This window comes from Tachysurus vachellii, chromosome 10 (genome assembly GCF_030014155.1).
Source record: "Tachysurus vachellii isolate PV-2020 chromosome 10, HZAU_Pvac_v1, whole genome shotgun sequence".
Classification (NCBI taxonomy): domain Eukaryota; kingdom Metazoa; phylum Chordata; class Actinopteri; order Siluriformes; family Bagridae; genus Tachysurus; species Tachysurus vachellii.
This window is the reverse complement of record NC_083469.1, coordinates 9,936,757-9,955,367: the sequence shown is the minus strand read 5'-3', so window position 1 is coordinate 9,955,367 and position 18,611 is coordinate 9,936,757. Positions and strand designations below refer to the sequence as shown.

General features: G+C 36.8%; 2 protein-coding genes across 4 annotated transcripts in view; both read right to left on the bottom strand.

The window, feature by feature from the left end:
- LOC132852215 (peroxidasin homolog) overlaps nt 1-8,460 on the bottom strand; it is a 58,267-nt gene extending 49,807 nt beyond the window's left edge. The window contains exon 1 of the mRNA XM_060879295.1: nt 8,156-8,460. Coding sequence (XP_060735278.1) covers nt 8,156-8,337 — 182 coding nt within the window. The 5' untranslated portion in view covers nt 8,338-8,460. The remainder of the gene's footprint in view (nt 1-8,155) is intronic.
- Nucleotides 8,461-10,415: 1,955 nt separating this feature from the next.
- Nucleotides 10,416-18,611, bottom strand: part of myt1lb (myelin transcription factor 1-like, b) — a 106,556-nt gene continuing 98,360 nt past the window's right edge. For 2 of the 3 annotated variants that reach the window (XM_060880028.1, XM_060880029.1), the window contains 6 exons: nt 17,926-18,147; nt 17,621-17,709; nt 16,907-17,010; nt 15,923-16,066; nt 14,448-14,510; nt 10,416-12,859 (listed from right to left, as the gene is read on the bottom strand). In XM_060880028.1, the coding sequence (XP_060736011.1) occupies nt 12,719-12,859; nt 14,448-14,510; nt 15,923-16,066; nt 16,907-17,010; nt 17,621-17,709; nt 17,926-18,147 (763 nt within the window). In that variant the 3' untranslated portion in view covers nt 10,416-12,718. The remainder of the gene's footprint in view (nt 12,860-14,447; nt 14,511-15,922; nt 16,067-16,906; nt 17,011-17,620; nt 17,710-17,925; nt 18,148-18,611) is intronic. The other variant, XM_060880030.1, reaches the window with a different exon arrangement.

Below are 18,611 nucleotides of genomic sequence, written 5' to 3'. Positions count from 1 at the left end.
GTAAAGCTGCTTTGCGACAGTTTTCACTTTTAAAAGTACTAGACAGTTAAAATAAAACTGAATCGAATGAAACATATCGCAAAAGCTTATAATCCTGCAGCCAATTATTACGACGTTATGGTTCATTGAAACAACTAAAGCCTCAGGAACTTGTACAACTAAAGAGCGGTGCTTCTGTTGTACCTGGAAACTGAACAATGTTTTAATGTTTTCTTTGAATATTTTGGATGTTTTTCTTGTGCTCATGTGCGATAGTTCAGCTCAATGTTACTCGAACAGTACACACGCTGGCACCTTCGTAGGAGCTATGCTGAATTGACAAGTACCACAAGGAGTAAAATAAGATTGTTGTTTTTGAATGTATTCAATTCAAATGCACACACTGGTTCCACGTAATTGATCATTAAAACAATTCGTTTTTTATACATATAACATGTTCTGAGAATGAATTTTTAAATCCATAAACAAAATCAACTCATGACTGAGCCCACATTCTACCGTAGACACTTTAAACATCTAAATTTAATCCTATAGTTAAGTTTCAACATCCTCAAGCGTTAGGGTTAGAGGTAGATTTTTTGGTATTATCGATTAATTCGAAATTTGTGGTTTATGTCGATGTTGAAAAACGAAAATCGATCTTCCCCCAAAACACCCCCCACCCCAACCCCAGGATTTGCCCATGGGAAATGCGAAATAACACATGGCAGCGTGCTCTGACGAAACCAGAGAGCTTTTTTCCAAGAGAGGTGCGGTTTCTTCAGTCGTTATAGAAATGGTTCGGGTTCGCAACTCAGACGTTGAACAAGCCAAAGTGCGCTGTAAAATTTGTCTGAAGTTTGTGGCAACTAAAGGAAACAGCACGACTAATTTATTCCAGCACCTCAAACAGAACCACGTTGTTGAATGTGGGTGCTGCGAGCCCCAAAACACCAGCTAAAAAAGCAGGTAAACATAGCGGACACATTTTCCCGCTGTATCCCATATGATCAGCAGGGGCCTATATGGAAAGATATTACTGATGCTGTCACGAGTTACATCACTAAAGACAATCTGCCCATATACACAGTAGAAAAGCCTGGATTTATTCATATGCTCAAAATAATTAACCCCAGTATTAGCTTCCAAGCCGAAAGTGTTTTTCAGAAGTTGCTCAAAAAAACTAAAAACCTATCCTATAGTCTCTGGTGTTTTATTTATTTGTTTATTTTATTATTTTTTTAAACAATTGTTTTAAAATCGAAAATTGGATTTTTTCTCCAAAAAAAAGAAAAAAAAAGGGAGATTCAATTTATATTACATATCGCCCAGCTCTAGTCAGAGGGTTGAGATGTCACAATGGAACTGGTTGATGTTAATACTACGTGAATTGATCACACTCACTCTACATCATCCAGTCTAGTCATTAAGAGATTTGTTTAAATGAAGTTTGTCTAGGTAACTAAACCATGCTTTTTAATGCTTTTAGGTAAAATACTGAGCACTTCTTCCTTTTTTGTGTATATTTTAATAGTTCATAATGTCCCTTCTAAATAAAAAAGAGAAAAGAAATATCCAGAAAATTGATTTCCCCCCCCCCCCCCAAGAGACTTGATTGTATTGTGTGACATTTATACTCGAAGCCTTTATTATTTTTGTCACATATATGTTATAGCACAGTGAAATTCTTTTTTCACATAGTCCAACTTTGGAGGTTGGGGTCAGAGCACAGGGTCATGATACAGCACCCCTGAAGCAGTGAGAGGGTTAAGGGCCTTGCTCAAGGGCCCAACAGGGGCAGCTTGGCACTGGTGGGGCTCGAACCTTGATCCTGAACCCAGAGCCTTAACCACTTGAGCCACCAGTGGTGACTATTAACCGATGAAAAAAAGGCAGTGAGTTTTTAGCTATATCTTTCTTTCTTCCTTTCTTCTTTTCTTTCTTTTACAGTTAAGCAAAATATATTTCTTTTTTAAGGTACAAATATGGCTCATTTTCAATAGCTCATAATGTCCTTTCCAAATAAAATAGAGAAAAAAGATTCAGAACACAGGCTCATCAAAAAGCAGTCATTACTTCATCAAAGATTCTCAGAAACATAATATAGAATCAATTCAAGAGATGAAATGATCCATATCTTTATATAATAAGTTGGCCACATCTTGGCACGACTAAAAGATTTACACAATGATTACAACGCTATGACATCATGCATATGCTTGCAATCGCATAAACACCTCATTACACGATAAAACTAAAAAAAAAATAAAAAATAAAAAAAGGCAATAGGTTTGAGAAAGCGACTCCTTCATCACACTGTCAGGCCAAAAGCTGTAAAATGAAAGCAATCGTTTCTCCATCTGAGAATGTGGTAGGATACGAGAAATACTCAAGTGTCATTCCTGAGAGGAATTTCTAGCCACAGCATCACCTCTAGAGATGACAGCTGGGAGAAAAACGAACAAGCTCGATGAGTCTTGTGCGATCACCTGATACAACCTCGCTTCGTGGATCTCTGTGAGAGAGTCGGTGAATCTCTCAAAGACTAGCGCTGAAGAGACGAAAGGAAATCAGAGGCGGTGTCAGTGTCACAATGAATAGTCTGGAAGTGTAATGTGATGACTGTAAAGCTCAGTTTAAACCAGATGTCAGTACAGTGCTGACAGTACTATAAAGTGCTGCTGGTTGATGATGCTTCTTAACTGAGCCATAAGACAGGAAGTAGCAGTCACGTGATCACAATCTTTCTGCTTTTTTTATGGCAACACCGGTGCATCCGTGTGATAATCCATGGCACTTGTGTGATAAAACTAGTCCGCTCTGTCTTTCTTTTCTAGCATTAGAGTCTTCACGGGTTGCTTATGTTGCAGAGTGATGCCGCTGTCGATCATCCTGTGAGCCACACCATGCCCACAGTGTTGTTCGGATATAAATAAGCTTTTTGTGCAACTTTAGTTATTAATAAATAAGAATAATGGAAGGGTTTTTCTTCTGTTGGTGATTCTGTTAGGAAATGACAGAACATCTGTATGGCAAAGGAAATGAGACACAATGTAAACTTAACAGTGAACTCTCAGAAATCTTGTATTATGATGTACCTGTGATGTGGCCGTTAAAAGGGATTAAAACTGTTCTGTTGTATTTGTTCACAGACATGTTTATAGCAGCTATAAACAGTCGTTCCCCCTGCAGCCTTTATTTTTCTATTCTAGTGAAGTGAATACGTCTCTCTGTCCTTGGAACAGTTACAGCTTTTACAGATTTTCTGTGTGAGTGGTACAAAAGTGCTGACACTGGAGACTCCGTCCAAAAATAAGAAGTAAACATCTTACAGAAAAAAAATCCACCGATATGGCACAGAGCCATAGGATGTGTGTGTCAACAACAACAACAAAATATATATCAGATATCAGAAAAAAAAGAAGAATGAGCGTAACAAATAGAAAAGACTGGAAACATTTTGCTTCCAAAAGACATGATTGTATTGTGTAACATTTATACTTCACTCTATATCATATTTATAATGTAAGTGATGAAAAATCACGAGTCATGCTTTTAGCTATTTCTTTCTTTCTTTCTTTCTTTCTTTCTTTCTTTCTTTCTTTTACAGTGAAGTATTTTTAATCAAAATATATTTAGTTTTTAAGGTTAGTGCTTCACATAAAGAGAAATACAAATCCAGCAGATATCGATATTAGCGGATCCTCAAGATTTCAATATCATATCACTTTCATAAAAGTATTCATCCATCTACTGTAATTTAGTAACACCTTCCGACCAATCAGAATCGAGAACTCAACAACAGTCTGGAATTTCACATGGCATCATCATAAAATATCTGATTATGCATGCGCTACTGACTCATATTTCACACTCATGAAATATCCCCCTATTTGAATATCTGGTCTTCCATCACGTCTACAGTTTACATTCTTCCCTGATACGAATCACTGTGCCTGAGGTGACGCTTTCTTCATCCAGTGAATATACTGTACGATTTACAGAAGAATAATTGGAAGGTGAAGTGGGAGGAGGTTAGGGATAAGAGAAGTCGAGTGCTTTCGTGTCCCGGCTAGCACAGACACGACATGCAACAGGTGGCTGCGTTAAAGCCTGCAGGCGTGTAAAATGTAGTATGTAACAACTGCTCCGGCTCTCGTGTGGATGAGAGCGTTGTGTAAACACAGAGCCACGGCAGGATGGAAAGAACAACGAATCATAAAGAGATCAAGACGGGGTAATAAGGCAGGAAGCACTTAGAAATGGGCGAGTCTGAGATCTGGTGGCCTCTTTGCAGACGTGTGATCTGTAGTAAGTGCTCTGTATAGAAGCCTGTGTTTGTGCAGATGTATAAGAGCACGGGAAAGCAATGAATGCAGATATCACAAGGGGCTGTTAAACCTGGCAAGGGGAAAGAGTTAGACACTCGAGGTTCGGACTCGAGACCGGTGGAAGAGGGTCGTGTCTTACCGTTGTTTTGCTGTTTACTTCCTGCAGTCTCGTCTAAACAGGCACTGATTTCTGGTGCACTGAAAGATCTGACGCTGTCTATGACATCATGACTTTCCTATGGCTAAATCAAGCGTGCAGCTCCGTTGACTTTCTTCTCTTTGGCGAGCGAGCGTTATACAAGACAATAGCGTGACTGTTTCGTATGCAGTTAAAGGTCTTATGGCTTGACTTAATAATTCCACATGCCTGCCAGACTAATAAACAACTGTGAACCAGGGACATCTAACTGAATCAAATGCTCTGCTCAAAACTGCTCAAGACTTTACTTTATAAAAAGTTGTTTTCTTTGATATTGCAAATCTAAAGTGCTTAAAAAGAACAGATGAAGTGTGTAGAAAGAGACAGAAAGAATGTGATTGACACTCTGCATTACGGCTTACTGTATGTGTGTGTGTGTGTGTGTGTGTGTGTGTGTGTGTGTGTGCATGCTCTGAGACAGAAAGCATGCTGAGTGACTCTGTACACTCTCTGCATTACAGTATGTGTGAGTGTCTGTAGTGTTCTAAGAGACATGAAACACTTTACACTCTGCGTGTGTGTGTGTGTGTGTGGTGTGTGTGTGCAGTGTGCTAAGAGACAGAAAGCAATGTGTGTGTGTCTGTGTGTGCGCACACAGTGGGCTAAGAGATAGAAAGCAATGTGTATGTGTGTATGTGTTAGTGTGTACCATTGTGTGTGCTAGGAGACAGAAAGCAATGCGGTGTGTGTCTGTGTGAGTTTGTGCGCACACTGTGTGCTAAGAAATAAAAAACAATGTGTGTGTAGTGTGTAGCAATGTGTGTGTATGTGTAGTGTGCTAACAGACACAAAGCAATACGAGTGACACTTTACACCTTCTATTACAGCTTACTCTGTGTGTGTGTGTGTGTGCGACGTGTGCTAAGAGACAGAAAGCAATGCGGTGTGTGTGTGCGCACACTGTGTGCTAAGAGATAGAACGCAATGTGTGTGTGTATGTGTAATGTGTAGCAATGTGTGTGTATGTGTAGTGTGTAGCAATGTGTGTGTGTATGTGTAGTGTGTAGAAATGTGTGTGTGTATGTATAGTGTGTAGCAATGTGTGTGTATGTGTAGTGTGTAGCAATGTGTGTGTATGTGTAGTGTGTAGCAATGTGTGTGTATGTGTAGTGTGTAGCAATGTGTGTGTATGTGTAGTGTGATAACATACACAAAGCAATACAAGTGATGCCTTACACCTTCTATTACAGCTTACTCTGTGTGTGTGTGTGTGTGTGTGCGACGTGTGCTAAGAGACAGAAAGCAATGCGGTGTGTGTGTGCGCACACTGTGTGCTAAGAGATAGAACGCAATGTGTGTGTGTATGTGTAGTGTGTAGCAATGTGTGTGTGTATGTGTAGTGTGTAGCAATGTGTGTGTGTATGTGTAGTGTGTAGCAATGTGTGTGTGTATGTATAGTGTGTAGCAATGTGTGTGTATGTGTAGTGTGTAGCAATGTGTGTGTATGTGTAGTGTGTAGCAATGTGTGTGTATGTGTAGTGTGATAACATACACAAAGCAATACAAGTGATGCCTTACACCTTCTATTACAGCTTACTCTGTGTGTGTGTGTGTGTGTGTGTGTGTGTGTGTGTGTGTGTGTGTGTGTGTGTGTCGTGTGCTGGCACGTGCTATTACATTCCACAGTCCTACTGGAGGTTAAGCCGGCTATTTCAAAGCATTGTTCCATGGCAGTGGGTTAACTTACCTTCCACACTTATATCAGCTACCTACAACATTAACAAACCAGCAGAAAAAAAACATCTGGACTGTTCCGTCTCAGCATGGGAGTTTATAAAGAAGTCATCCCTTCACTTAAAAACTAATCCCACACATGAAGCTCTTGCAAAATGGAAGACAAAACATCCTTTTGGATCACCAGTAATAGAATTGAATCCCACCAAATGTTAGGCATTTAAACTGTTGAGAAAGGTTGAGTAAATTTGGCACAAGTATAGAAATCAGTTTTCCTTGAATTCATCTTATGAACACTATTGTTCAATTTTCCATTCCCACGACATGCTGCATTATTTCTCATTAACTTCAACAGAGAGAAAACAAGAAAGCTGGTAAGAGAGCCACTTTTTCTAGCTGTTATAATGTAAGTGAGAACTAACTTGTTTCACAGACAATCTACTACATTAACTACAGATAAAGAATGAAAACGTACGATGTGTCGTTCTGTAGTAAAATAAAAATGTACTAGCTGACAAAGCAGTTCAAACTGGGATGTTACAGGAAATGAATCACCATTGTGTTTTTGTTTATTGTTAAATATTCTCTGTTTTGAGACTCATAGCATGCCCTGTTAGGTTTACTCACTTAACAAAAAAATTAAATTTGCCAGATGATCTCATGACTCTGGGGTTCCGGGTTTGAATCCCGCCTCTGCCCGGTGTGTGTGTGTGTGTGTGTGTGTGTGTGTCCCGCCTTGTGCCTGGTTTTACTACAACCCTGAGTTGCAAAAGCTGTAAAAAAACATAATAATTTACAAATACTGCTTAGTAGGTCAGCTCTCTATCTAACCAGCCCAGGCTGTATGTTTTTCCTGCTTTCATATTTCAGTGCAGCCCAAATAAATAAAGCCACCATTCTCCAAAAACGACCTCTAACCCACAACCCATTGGGAGAAAACCTTGGTGTCACAGAAGCTGGACAAAGTCATTGAAGGGAATTGTGCAATGTTAGTATGCGTCTTAAATCAGTTTCCGTTCGTAAAAATCGCAGCACCTTCTTCACACCTAAAAGACTAAACAGTTAAATAAAGCAAACATGATTAGAAAATGATTATGAATGGATGGATGGATGGATGGATGGATGGATGGATAGACAGAAAGACAGACAGAAAGACAGACAGAAAGACAAACAGACAGATAGATAGATAGATAGATAGATAGATAGATAGATAGATAGATAGATAGATCGATGGATAGATAGATAGACAGACAGAAAAACAGCCTTAAAGACAAAAAGATAGACAGACAGACAGACATAGATATATAGATAGCTTTATTGTCATTGTTTTAACAATGAGATTATAAAGGTCACCTCACTCATCATCAGATCCCCAAATACAAATTCATCAGCTGTGGTGTAGGTTAAATGTAATGGAGCTGGTTTGTACCTCTGCGGTGATATTGTAAGGGTTTTATAAACATGGAGGTGTGGAATATGAGCAGTAATCTGTGTGCTTTAAGGGGAAACAGTGAAGTGAAATCACAGCTCACTAGAGTGAGTAATAGAGTTATAATGAGTAGTTCGACTGTGAAATCTGAACCAATCAGGTTCTGTGGCTTCAGTCATTAAACCAACACACATCTGATTAACAATAATATTGTTACTAAACTTTGTTACACGGTCTAAAAAAACATTGAAACAGAAAGCACAAAATGTATCTATTATAAATGATGAATAGTTTCGAAACCTAAAAGAAAAAGCTTTAAAAATTGTAAATATTTTGTTTCCATTTGTATGATATTACATAACATATAAAGATAATATTTCCTCGACTGTTGTAATGAAATATCTGTAGTTAGTTAATGCTAATAACTTTAGCACACAGTGCTAAACAGTGCACAATTACAACCTTCTTTACTAAACTTAGGAAGTTTTAATAACAGTGTAATTACTCCAGAGAGATAAAACACAACAATGGGTGAATACTTACAGGATTGTACTCTGTGGAGAGACGATGGGAACCGTTTCCAGGTTTAAGTGCATACATCTGACTGTGCTGCGGAAACACAGACAGCGGCTCGGACACGACAGAACCGGAACCGGTGCCACAAATAACACACCGAGCAGAGTGAAGAAAAACACAGGCAAGGTTCGGTCCGTCCACTGCGCCATGACCAACTGCTAAACCTCCAGACACACACACACTCACACACACACACACGCACACACACCGGTCAGCCTGCTCCTGCCCACTGCAGAGATTCAGCTGGAAACACACACACACACACACATACACACACACACACACACACCAGCGCTGAGAATGTAGGGCAGTGTTACACATCATACAGACTTTACGCATGCGCTACTGCTGATTGGTGGAATTCCAGTTTTCAGCTCCACCCACTTAGCCACGATACACAACCCATACATTAATTAATCTAAATCTAAAGGTCTAAATCAATATCTAAATTATAGATAGAAATAGTTTGTCACCTTACGTAATGAGACTATGAGCAGATCTAGAATAGATTTGGGGGATAAAATGAGAGGGAAAAATCTTGAACTCTCAGCAGGGGTTTGGACTTAAAGGTAGCAAATTACTTAATAATAATAATAATAATAATAATAATAATAATAATAATAATAATAATAATATCTAATGCAATTACGAGACTTGACAGATTATTATTATTATTATTATTATTATTATTATTATTATTATTGCTGATAAATTATACGAAAAAAATAATTAAGTGACAACAATAATACTCAGTCTCTCTCTCACTCGTCTTCTACCGCTTATCCGGACTACCTCGGGTCACGGGGAGCCTGTGCCTATCTCAGGCGTCATTGGGCATCAAGGCAGGATACACCCTGGACGGAGTGCCAACCCATCGCAGGGCACACACACACACTCTCATTCACTCACGCACTACGGACAATTTTCCAGAGATGCCAATCAACCTACCATGCATGTCTTTGGACCGGGGGAGGAAACCGGAGTACCCGGAGGAAACCCCCGAGGCACGGGGAGAACATGCAAACTCCACACACACAAGGTGGAGGGGGGAATCGAACCCCCAACCCTGGAGGTGTGAGAAGAACGTGCTAACAACTAAGATTATTATTATTATTATTATTATTATTATTATTATTATTATTATTATTATTATTATTGTCACTTAATACATTTTTTCCATATAATTTAACAGCTGAATGTAGTAAACTGTATATAATCTGAAGATGAATCTAGGAATTAGCTGCAGGATTAAGAAATTAATTAATTAATTAATTAATTTCTTAGTGTAGAAATTAATAGGTAGTGTTGCAATCTCACAGCCCGAGGATCCTTGCACAATGCCTGAATTCCTGTATATTTGGAGCTTAACATCCCCTCCCTGTATCTATGAGGGTTTCCTCAGGGTCCACTGGTTTTCTCCAAGATGCGTTCCTTGATAATTTTTTTAGCTCTATGAGTTTATTTAGTGATTCAAGACTAATGCTTAGTTTATTTTTTTTTATAACACAACACTGATGAGAGTTACCAGTTGATAGTAACTAGAGCATGTAGGCGACAATTGAATGCCAGAGGGTTAATTGTGTAACATTTATCAATATAAACTGACTCTCAGTTTTTTAGAAAAAAAAACATTGTGCTGGTCTGTGTGATTAGTTTGTATTTATAAATTAAGCTTTCAGCCTTCAACCTTTATGATTATCAGAATCATTTGGCTCATGAAGTGATAATATTTGACGTTCTATTGCCCTCTAGTGGACTAAAATGACATGGCCACGTAAAATGACTGATTTAATCTTTATCACAGCCAGAATTTGGAAATAAAAAAAGAAATAAAAAGATGCTACAAGTGTGATTAAAATATTTCCCATGTCTATATAACCCATTTATTGTTGTATTTTCCTAGATGTTTATATTAAAAGATACCCATATGCAATATATAACTATACAATACTGTGGCAACACAATTTTTCTTTATTCAGAGTAAGATGTGTCAACATCCAGCATGACAAAAGTTGTACAAATTCCACAATTTAAAAATGAAATAAAACAAAACAAAAAAAATCACAGCAACTTGTGATCTTACACATTTATAGCAAAATTAAAACGTCAACAAATTCATGCTGTGTTGTACAAAAATAAATCAAACTTCAGTTCCACAGAGAGCACAATTTATACAAAATCCTGTCTTCATCGATGAGTACTCAAATCAACCTTGAAATGAAAAGAATTTAAAATAAATAAACTCTGATGAATTCACAATAATTCATATGAAAGTTCAGCATTCTAATATGTGACACCTTTTTTGTTTTTTTTCCCAAGGTAAATAGTCACAGATATATTTTTTAAAATTATTTTATATCAATGTAGCAACAGTAGATGAGCAGCGTGTTTGTGCTTTAAATCCTTTTTCCATTGTACTGATAACAATAATTTATTAAAAAAAACTGATACTAGCTATTATTCTATTGAAAGCATTACTATATTGGCAAAAAGCTGCAGACACAATGCTGGGATGAAAGGCGTATGGGGTTATGGAGGATGATGTCCCTAAAAGAGGACAGAGCTGTACAACAATGGAGATCAGGTGAAAGACGAGCACCTTCGTATTCGCTCCCCAAAAGGCAAAGTATTAACGTGGTTGCTACTTAACAAAATGTGAGAGGAACTAGACATACAGTAGAACTGCAACATCCTGCAGCTCTACATCTGACTCCATCTTCCTGCCCCTTTATACTGAGATTTTCCTCGTCGTATTGTTGTTATTATTATTGTTGTTTTTCTTCTTCTTCTTCTTTTTTTTTTTTTTACATCTTCTCAGATGATTTTGTACAGTGATAGACATAAAGTGCAGCTGGGGATTTGTAATGATTATAGGTGATACAAAAAAAAAAAAAAAAAGAATAAAATACCAAAAAGTCATACTATTACTGGTAAAGATACAGTCCTCATTTTTATTCAGATTCCCTGCAGTCTCTGTCTGATACAATTGAACATCCTTGACATAATGTGTTCCGATTGTGTGCCGAGATTGCACCTGGAGATTGCACACCACCAGTATTTAGTAATTATATATCTTTAGGACAAGTGCAAATAGTCTACTGGCACATAAGTGGGGACAATGACCCTGTTAGTCCCGCTTCCATAAATTCTATTTATATATATTTATTCTACAAAACCCTTCTTTTTCCATTTCCCAAGTACTGCTTTAGTTTATGTAAAACCATCAGAACATGGAAACAAAGGTGTCCCCGTGCAAAGTCATAAATAAAGGAAATGGAATCTCACAAATCACTGCTTGCCTAAATTTAATGTCCAAGTATACTATACCCCCTGTTGAAAAATTTTGTATAACAAGATTTATATAAAAAAATCAATCATTTACATTATAGTAAAAAGTTTCGTTTGTTTCCCCACGAATGCCTACAAACAGGAAATTGCATAAAGCCCAACTGATATTTTTTCCTCCCCACAGACTGCTGCTCATCGCCATAAATGGTGTCAAGTCGTATATTGCTGATATGATGTGAGACTCGTGCTACTGATATACGGATCAGGCTAAATGAACGCTGATGCTGGGGCAAACCTCTGCTGCCATTCCACTAATGCAGATTTAATGACAAAAGCTCTTTACCAACACAAAACCAGATAATGTTCATTGCCAAGTTTCTGGGAATTCCACCGTTAGGTTTCCGTGTCATGATGTTTACAATAGAACTGTGACATACATACATACATACATACATACATACATACATACATACATATATCACGTTGAGTTCCTTCCGCTGTTTGTTTTCATCGAGTATTCATCGACCCACAATGTACAGGTGCCAGTAATAAAACTCCTTGAGCATAGCTTAAAAATAATACGCAGTCTGTAGATTTTCACACCAAATTAAAAAAGAAATTTCACCAAGGAGAAAATGGTTTAAAAAGTCGGTATACACTGAGTTCCCAGTTTATTAACTATTAGCCCAATATACCTAATAACCCCCTTTTTTTTTAAATAAATAGGTACATTGTTCTACTGTAAAATAAACTGGTATAAAAGAGATACACTCAGCGTATCCTTGTATGTCCATTACTTTGATGCAGTTTAATGCTCTCAAACAAAAATCCCTTTTTTTTTTTTTTTTAATCAGCAAGCATTAAAAAAGAATGTATATCCAATATTGTTTGCCTTACTGTTCAGAAATATACACTAAAATGTGCATACATGAGCAGCTAGAAATGTTACATCACACTATGTGAGCTCATATGAAAACGTACAAAATGTGAAATGCTTTCAAAAACTATTTTGCCATTAAATATTTTCCAAAGCAAGACCAAAAATAAAGAGAAATAAAAAAAAAAAAAAACATGAATTGTAAGCATAATACCTTTTTTTTTTTCTTTTTTAAAAATAACATATGTGAATATTTAACACTGTCTGCTAAATTACAGCAGTAAACCATGAGGCAATTTCAAACCCATGTCTCCTGTTTCCTAATCGTCCCCTTCTTTCCCCTTGCTCTGAGGTTTGCTGAGTGGCTAGACTTGGATTCCTTGTACTGCTTGTTTTATATTCTCCAGTAGCGCTTTGTTCTCTGGACTCTGGTACTGCTCTTGATTTGTGTACATATCTGTCAGAGTCGTCACGTACGCGTCAAAGTTCTGTTCGTTTATTGGATCCTGGGAATAAACAGAGGAAAGATTATAACAGTAAAGAAGAGACACGGAGATGATGTACTTCAAACACATCTCAGACACATCATCCAAACTCTTGCTGGCTTTTATGTGATCACATGAAGAGTGCCACTTGAAGGGAAAGTGGAATATGTGGAGCGTGAGACTGATAGACAAGATCAAATGACGGGAAAGGATCTTTATTTGTCTATAGCGTTTATCTACAGTATGATCAGATGTTCAGAGAGAAATGATGTAAACATGGAGGGCGTGTACATGGATGAAACCTATAAGCAATGTGGCTGTACCACAATATCATGGCAACACTACACCTTTCACTACTAATGTAATCTTACAAAACCAAGAAATCAGATTTTCTCAAGGCTAAGCCGTGACAGGATAAAAAGGATTGATATTTTTTTACAGGATGATTGTTCCCTCACTTAAATGGTATAATCCATCTTATCATAGTTTAAGTATATTTTACCCAGTAGCACTTTCAGCCTGATTTGTGTGCGTTCTCAAATTTTTTGCAACCAGGGACCCCTTTAATTGTAAAATGCTCATCTGGCTAACTCTCCATTCAGCACATTAGAAATAATTTGGAATTTGTTTAAATTTCTTTTTGAGTTATTGAGATTTGAATTAAACCTGAATTGAATTTAAGTCACCAGACAAACTGGTTAATAACTATAAGAAATCAATAATAATAAAAATCATGCACCCCCTGGCTATGCTTCACAAACCCCTGGGGGTCCCTGGATCCTTCTTTAAGTACCACTTTTAGTTTTTATTGAAGTATTGTATTAGTTACACTCAAAAAATTAATAAGGAGATTATTATTAACCCTCATTATGCAGGGTTGTAAATTTTGGACCGGTCAGTTCAAACTTCAAATGAATCAATCAGTGAATGAAATCATGGACAAAAATGCAAAATTAATAATATACAGTAACAATGATTTATCCTAATTATGGAGACCAATATCTTCACTTAGCAATGACATGAAATGATTCATGATTCATCAGATGTCTCAGGATTCATCAAATGATTCACAATTCATCAGATGACTCAGGATTCATCAAATGATTCATGATTCATTAAGTGACTCATAAATCATCAAATAATTCATCATTCAATAAATGACTCATGGTTCATCATATGACACACGATTCATCAAATAATTGTATAAATCATTAAATGTTCTGTGATAAAAACAATTCATGGTTTATAAAATGTTTCATCAATACACTGGGCAAAGATATGTGCACATGTACAATGGGCTGCCCATCTAGTAACTAACAAACTAGCAAAACTATGTATTTGAAGCAGTAATTGGAACACTACATGTACAAAGACGGATGAGAACGAAGCTCATTTACTTCTTTTGCACTTGCTTGTGAGAATCACTGTACCAAATCATGTTCCATTTACCACAACAATGTATGTAAATTAAATTAGCTATAGCACTATAAACATTATTTCTGTTAAAAAAAAAAACATGCAAAGTGCTTTGGAGACATTAGACAGCATGGAAAGGATGAAAGAAACAAATAAACAGGAGAGGAGTAGACTGTGAAAATGATTTCCTTACTCGCTGATGCAACTGTAAACAGCTGTTATTTCTAATCGGAGGCTCTTTGTGTAGCGGCGGTTTCTAGAGAGGAAGGCAGAGATCTATTAGCCTACTGTATCCAGCATATACATCTTCCATCCCTGTGGGCTTTTCCCATTTCTGCATATCATAGCTGATCTAGGAATTAGTCGGACAAACCCAGACCTCATTATATTTTCTACTAGTCGTTAAATTCGAGGGCCACAAACAAGTTTTTATTATCCTTATTCTTGATGTTTTTGAATAGATAATAGATTCAAGGTATTAAACATGACACAGCCTGTCTGATCAGTTAAACTACAAAACAATAAACACATTTAAGGATATTCTAAACACACAAATACTTTATTGGATAACTTACAATGTTCTAATAGCATCTCTAAACGTAAACAACCTTATTTTCTCTCGTCAGTTTATCGTACTGCCATGATATCTGTTCATGAAATGGATTAAAAGACATTCGTAGTTGTCAAATTAGTTCTTCTGATGTAAAGATCTGAAGAAAAAAAAAATTGCAAAATGAATGCTATGGAAGAAAGCCGGAAGAAAGCTAGCTTTCGTGATGTTTTCTAAATCGGTAAGCTAAAATGTATACATACAGTATTTGCATTGCAAATAATAGCTGAACACTGCATGTGACATGTGAAGTAGCCAGGATAATTAATCTGTCATCTCATGTGGACTACCTGCACACAGGATTTGATGTGTCACTGACAGAAATTTTTAGAGAGAGAGATAAATAAGAGTAACTTTTAGTCATTGGATGATGTTACTTGTGGCGTGTTGCAAACATTTTGTGACTGTGTTCATGTAACGGTCGAGCTGTTTCATGGGAAATGTCTAATTAATTATCGTTTCCCGGAAGCATGACTTACCCATAATTACCCATTCTCATTAATGACAAGCTAATAAATATTAAAATGATTAGTTTTTAAGGTAAAGTGTAGTTATATTTTGCAGGAAGAGACAACATGCTGGTGTAGTGGCTTTATTAGTGTTTCAATCTCAAACATACACATACACCTTGTTGTGAAGGACACGTCACCTGAGTTTAAACTGTCTCTTTCTTCACAACCATAACTGCATTACTCTGACAAAATATCACATCTGTGTTGCTTGTGTCTTGTCAGTGTATATGTACTCTATATGTTTGTTGTTTTGTTTAATCATTTCACACACTTTCTGCCAGTGACTCTATTCATCAAATCATACAGGTCATGCTGATTGGCCCCTGTCCCTTTTCATATTCCTGAAACACTCGTTCATATCTCACGAGTGCTATTACACTGGTAATGTACAGTACATTATAAAGCAGTTGCATCGGAACATTGCATGCAGAGTCAAATGTTGCCTGAAGCTACAGAGAGCTATGATTTGAAAATCAACAAGCGGCAGCGCAATACTCTTTGCTTTCCATAACTTGTCCGCTATCCGTTCTCGATGGTGGCCCTTACCATATGAGGGAGCTGGATATTAGCTAAACTGTTAATCAGTGACTGGCTGAGGTTGGCCAGCTCATGCAGGAGAGATTCATTTTGCTGTTCAATCACCTTGTTTTCTTCCTCTATTGACTTCAGATTAGACTCCATGGTTGTAATCTGTGGAAAGGATAAGGATTGGAGCTGTTAATTATGGATTAAAAGGTCAGCTGTATTCTCAGAAATAACATATCAAGATATTGCATGTAGTGTACATTATGATAGTGATGATGATGGTGGTGGTGATGATGATGACGATGATGATGATTTGTAGTAGTAGTAGTAAAAGACATTGTGTTAGTAGTAGTGTACATTATGATGATGATGATGATGATGATGATGATTTGTAGTAGTAGTAGTAATAGTAAAAGACATTGTATTAGTAGTAGTGTACATTATGATTATGATGATGATGATGATGATGATGATGATTTGTAGTAGTAGTAGTAATAGTAAAAGACATTGTATTAGTAGTAGTGTACATTATGATTATGATGATGATGATGATGATGATGATGATGATGATGATGATGATGATTTGTAGTAGTAGTAGTAGTAGTAGTAGTAGTAAAAGACATTGTAATAGTAGTATTGTACATTATGATGATGATGATGAGGAGGAGGAGGAGGAGGAGGAGGAGCATTATAATCACTATTCACCTTTCCAAGTAAAAGGTACATACTAAAGATACAAAAATCTGCTAACTTTATTTCTCAGAATGTAGATCTAACATGTTAATCCTTAATTTCATCCAAATAAGTTAACTCAATTTGAAACAAAACCCTTATTGCTTAAATGATTTATTAAACTTCCAGTCAAGAGTCACAGTGCAGCCCCCCAACCCACACCCTCACATGGATACTGCATGAAACCCAACATTGGATTTGCATAAAGATTACAAATATAAATTCTGTAGTTTGTACAATGTGAATATATTTTGTGATTATTTATTTTTTTACCTGTGTTCTAAGTTTGATCATATCTGCCTCCACCTGTGAATTGGATTCATTTAAATCTTTGATTTCTTCATCCAGCTGTTTAATGTCCTCATCACTGTGTAAACCTACAAAAGTCAAAACGACATTTTAAAATAAATAATAAAATAAAAAAATGAGCACACATTTATTTCCCTAGTTTATAAAACAACCTCTAATCACTAACTGTCAAGTCACACATTAGAAAATAATATTAAAAATTAAAGAGCTGCCTTCGACAGAGCTGCATCTTTCATTTGAATTGTAATATTGACCTTTTAAAAGCATACTAAAGATTTCCCTAGTGCATTATGGTTGATGATCCTGCACCTCTTGACTATTTCTTATAAAATGTAGTAAATGAGTTCTCTGGGTTGGTTTCCAATATTTCAGTATCACTCCCATTGTCTTTGGCAGGATTGTAGATAGACTTTGACACCTACATTGAAATTTTTTAAAGTTCACACTGCAGTTCGGTTCGATTCTGCCTTTATGCAGAACCTTTATATCTCGTTTAACCTAATAGAATGAACCTCTGTGTAAGTTTTCCAGTAATGTCTGCATGTTCATCTAGTTTGTATAGTTCAGTGCTCTGATAATCACATCTCCATTTGTACAAGTGTGATTGACTTTACTGTTTACTTGTGTAAATGATTAAGAACACACTATAATGTATTAGTATGAAACAGCAGATTTTACCATTGCTTGGCCGTTTTATTGTAAGCATCTCCACTCCTGATAGTCTGGCCTTCTTCATAGCTGATGAAGCACGTGGACAACCCGACAGACTAAAGACAAAAAAAACAAAAACAAAATGCAGTTGCACTGGATCCTTGATCAATAATCTGTTTTAATTGTGCTCAAAGTCTGAGGTTCATCAGTCAGATTTTTGACTATTTAGAATTTAACTGACTTTTTAAATTGCAAATAAAATGTATATTATTAATTGTCCTGCTTGGACTTGTTGTGGTTTATTTTTTCTTATAAATATAAGAAAGTCCCACCTTCGATGGGTTAAAAAACTGCCACTGACATGACCTGAGCCGTCACAGCCTGGAGTGGGACAGGACATGCCGTCTGTCTTCCCAGCCTTCCATGTGAATTGTGTGCCGTTCATGTAGCAGTCCTTCTGCCGCTTGGCAGCCAGTGGGCAACCTGACGCACTGCGGTGTGATGCGTATTTCCCTGTCACGTGACCCTGTCCATCACAACCAGGAACAGGACACCTGGAAACACCAGAACAGGTCCTGTTATGAAGATTTCCTTCAGTTTTGTTTTGTTCTTCAGGGTTAATAGATTCTGATTTGAAGTGGTTACTGAATAAAAATAAACAAATGTACTTTGGAGAACTGACGCTAACTAAACCTCTATGTGACTCTCCAGTGTCAGCTTCTTTAGCTGAGAATCTTATGATCCTTGCCTTGGAAATGTCACAAATATACAACACTCTTAGTGTATGTATTTAGCAGTTGGGAAATTGGGGACGTTATTCATTTAGGGATCGACTCTGTCATATATACTGCAAATAGAATTATTTTTTCTATATTCTGTTCCCAGTAAAGAAAGCAATTCTTACTTTTATCCCTGTGTTGATTTTATTAGAGAAAAAAAAAAAACAAGATTTAAAAAATGAATTTTAAGCAAAATCATTGGATTCACTCATACACTTTCTTTCCAAAATCGTCATCAG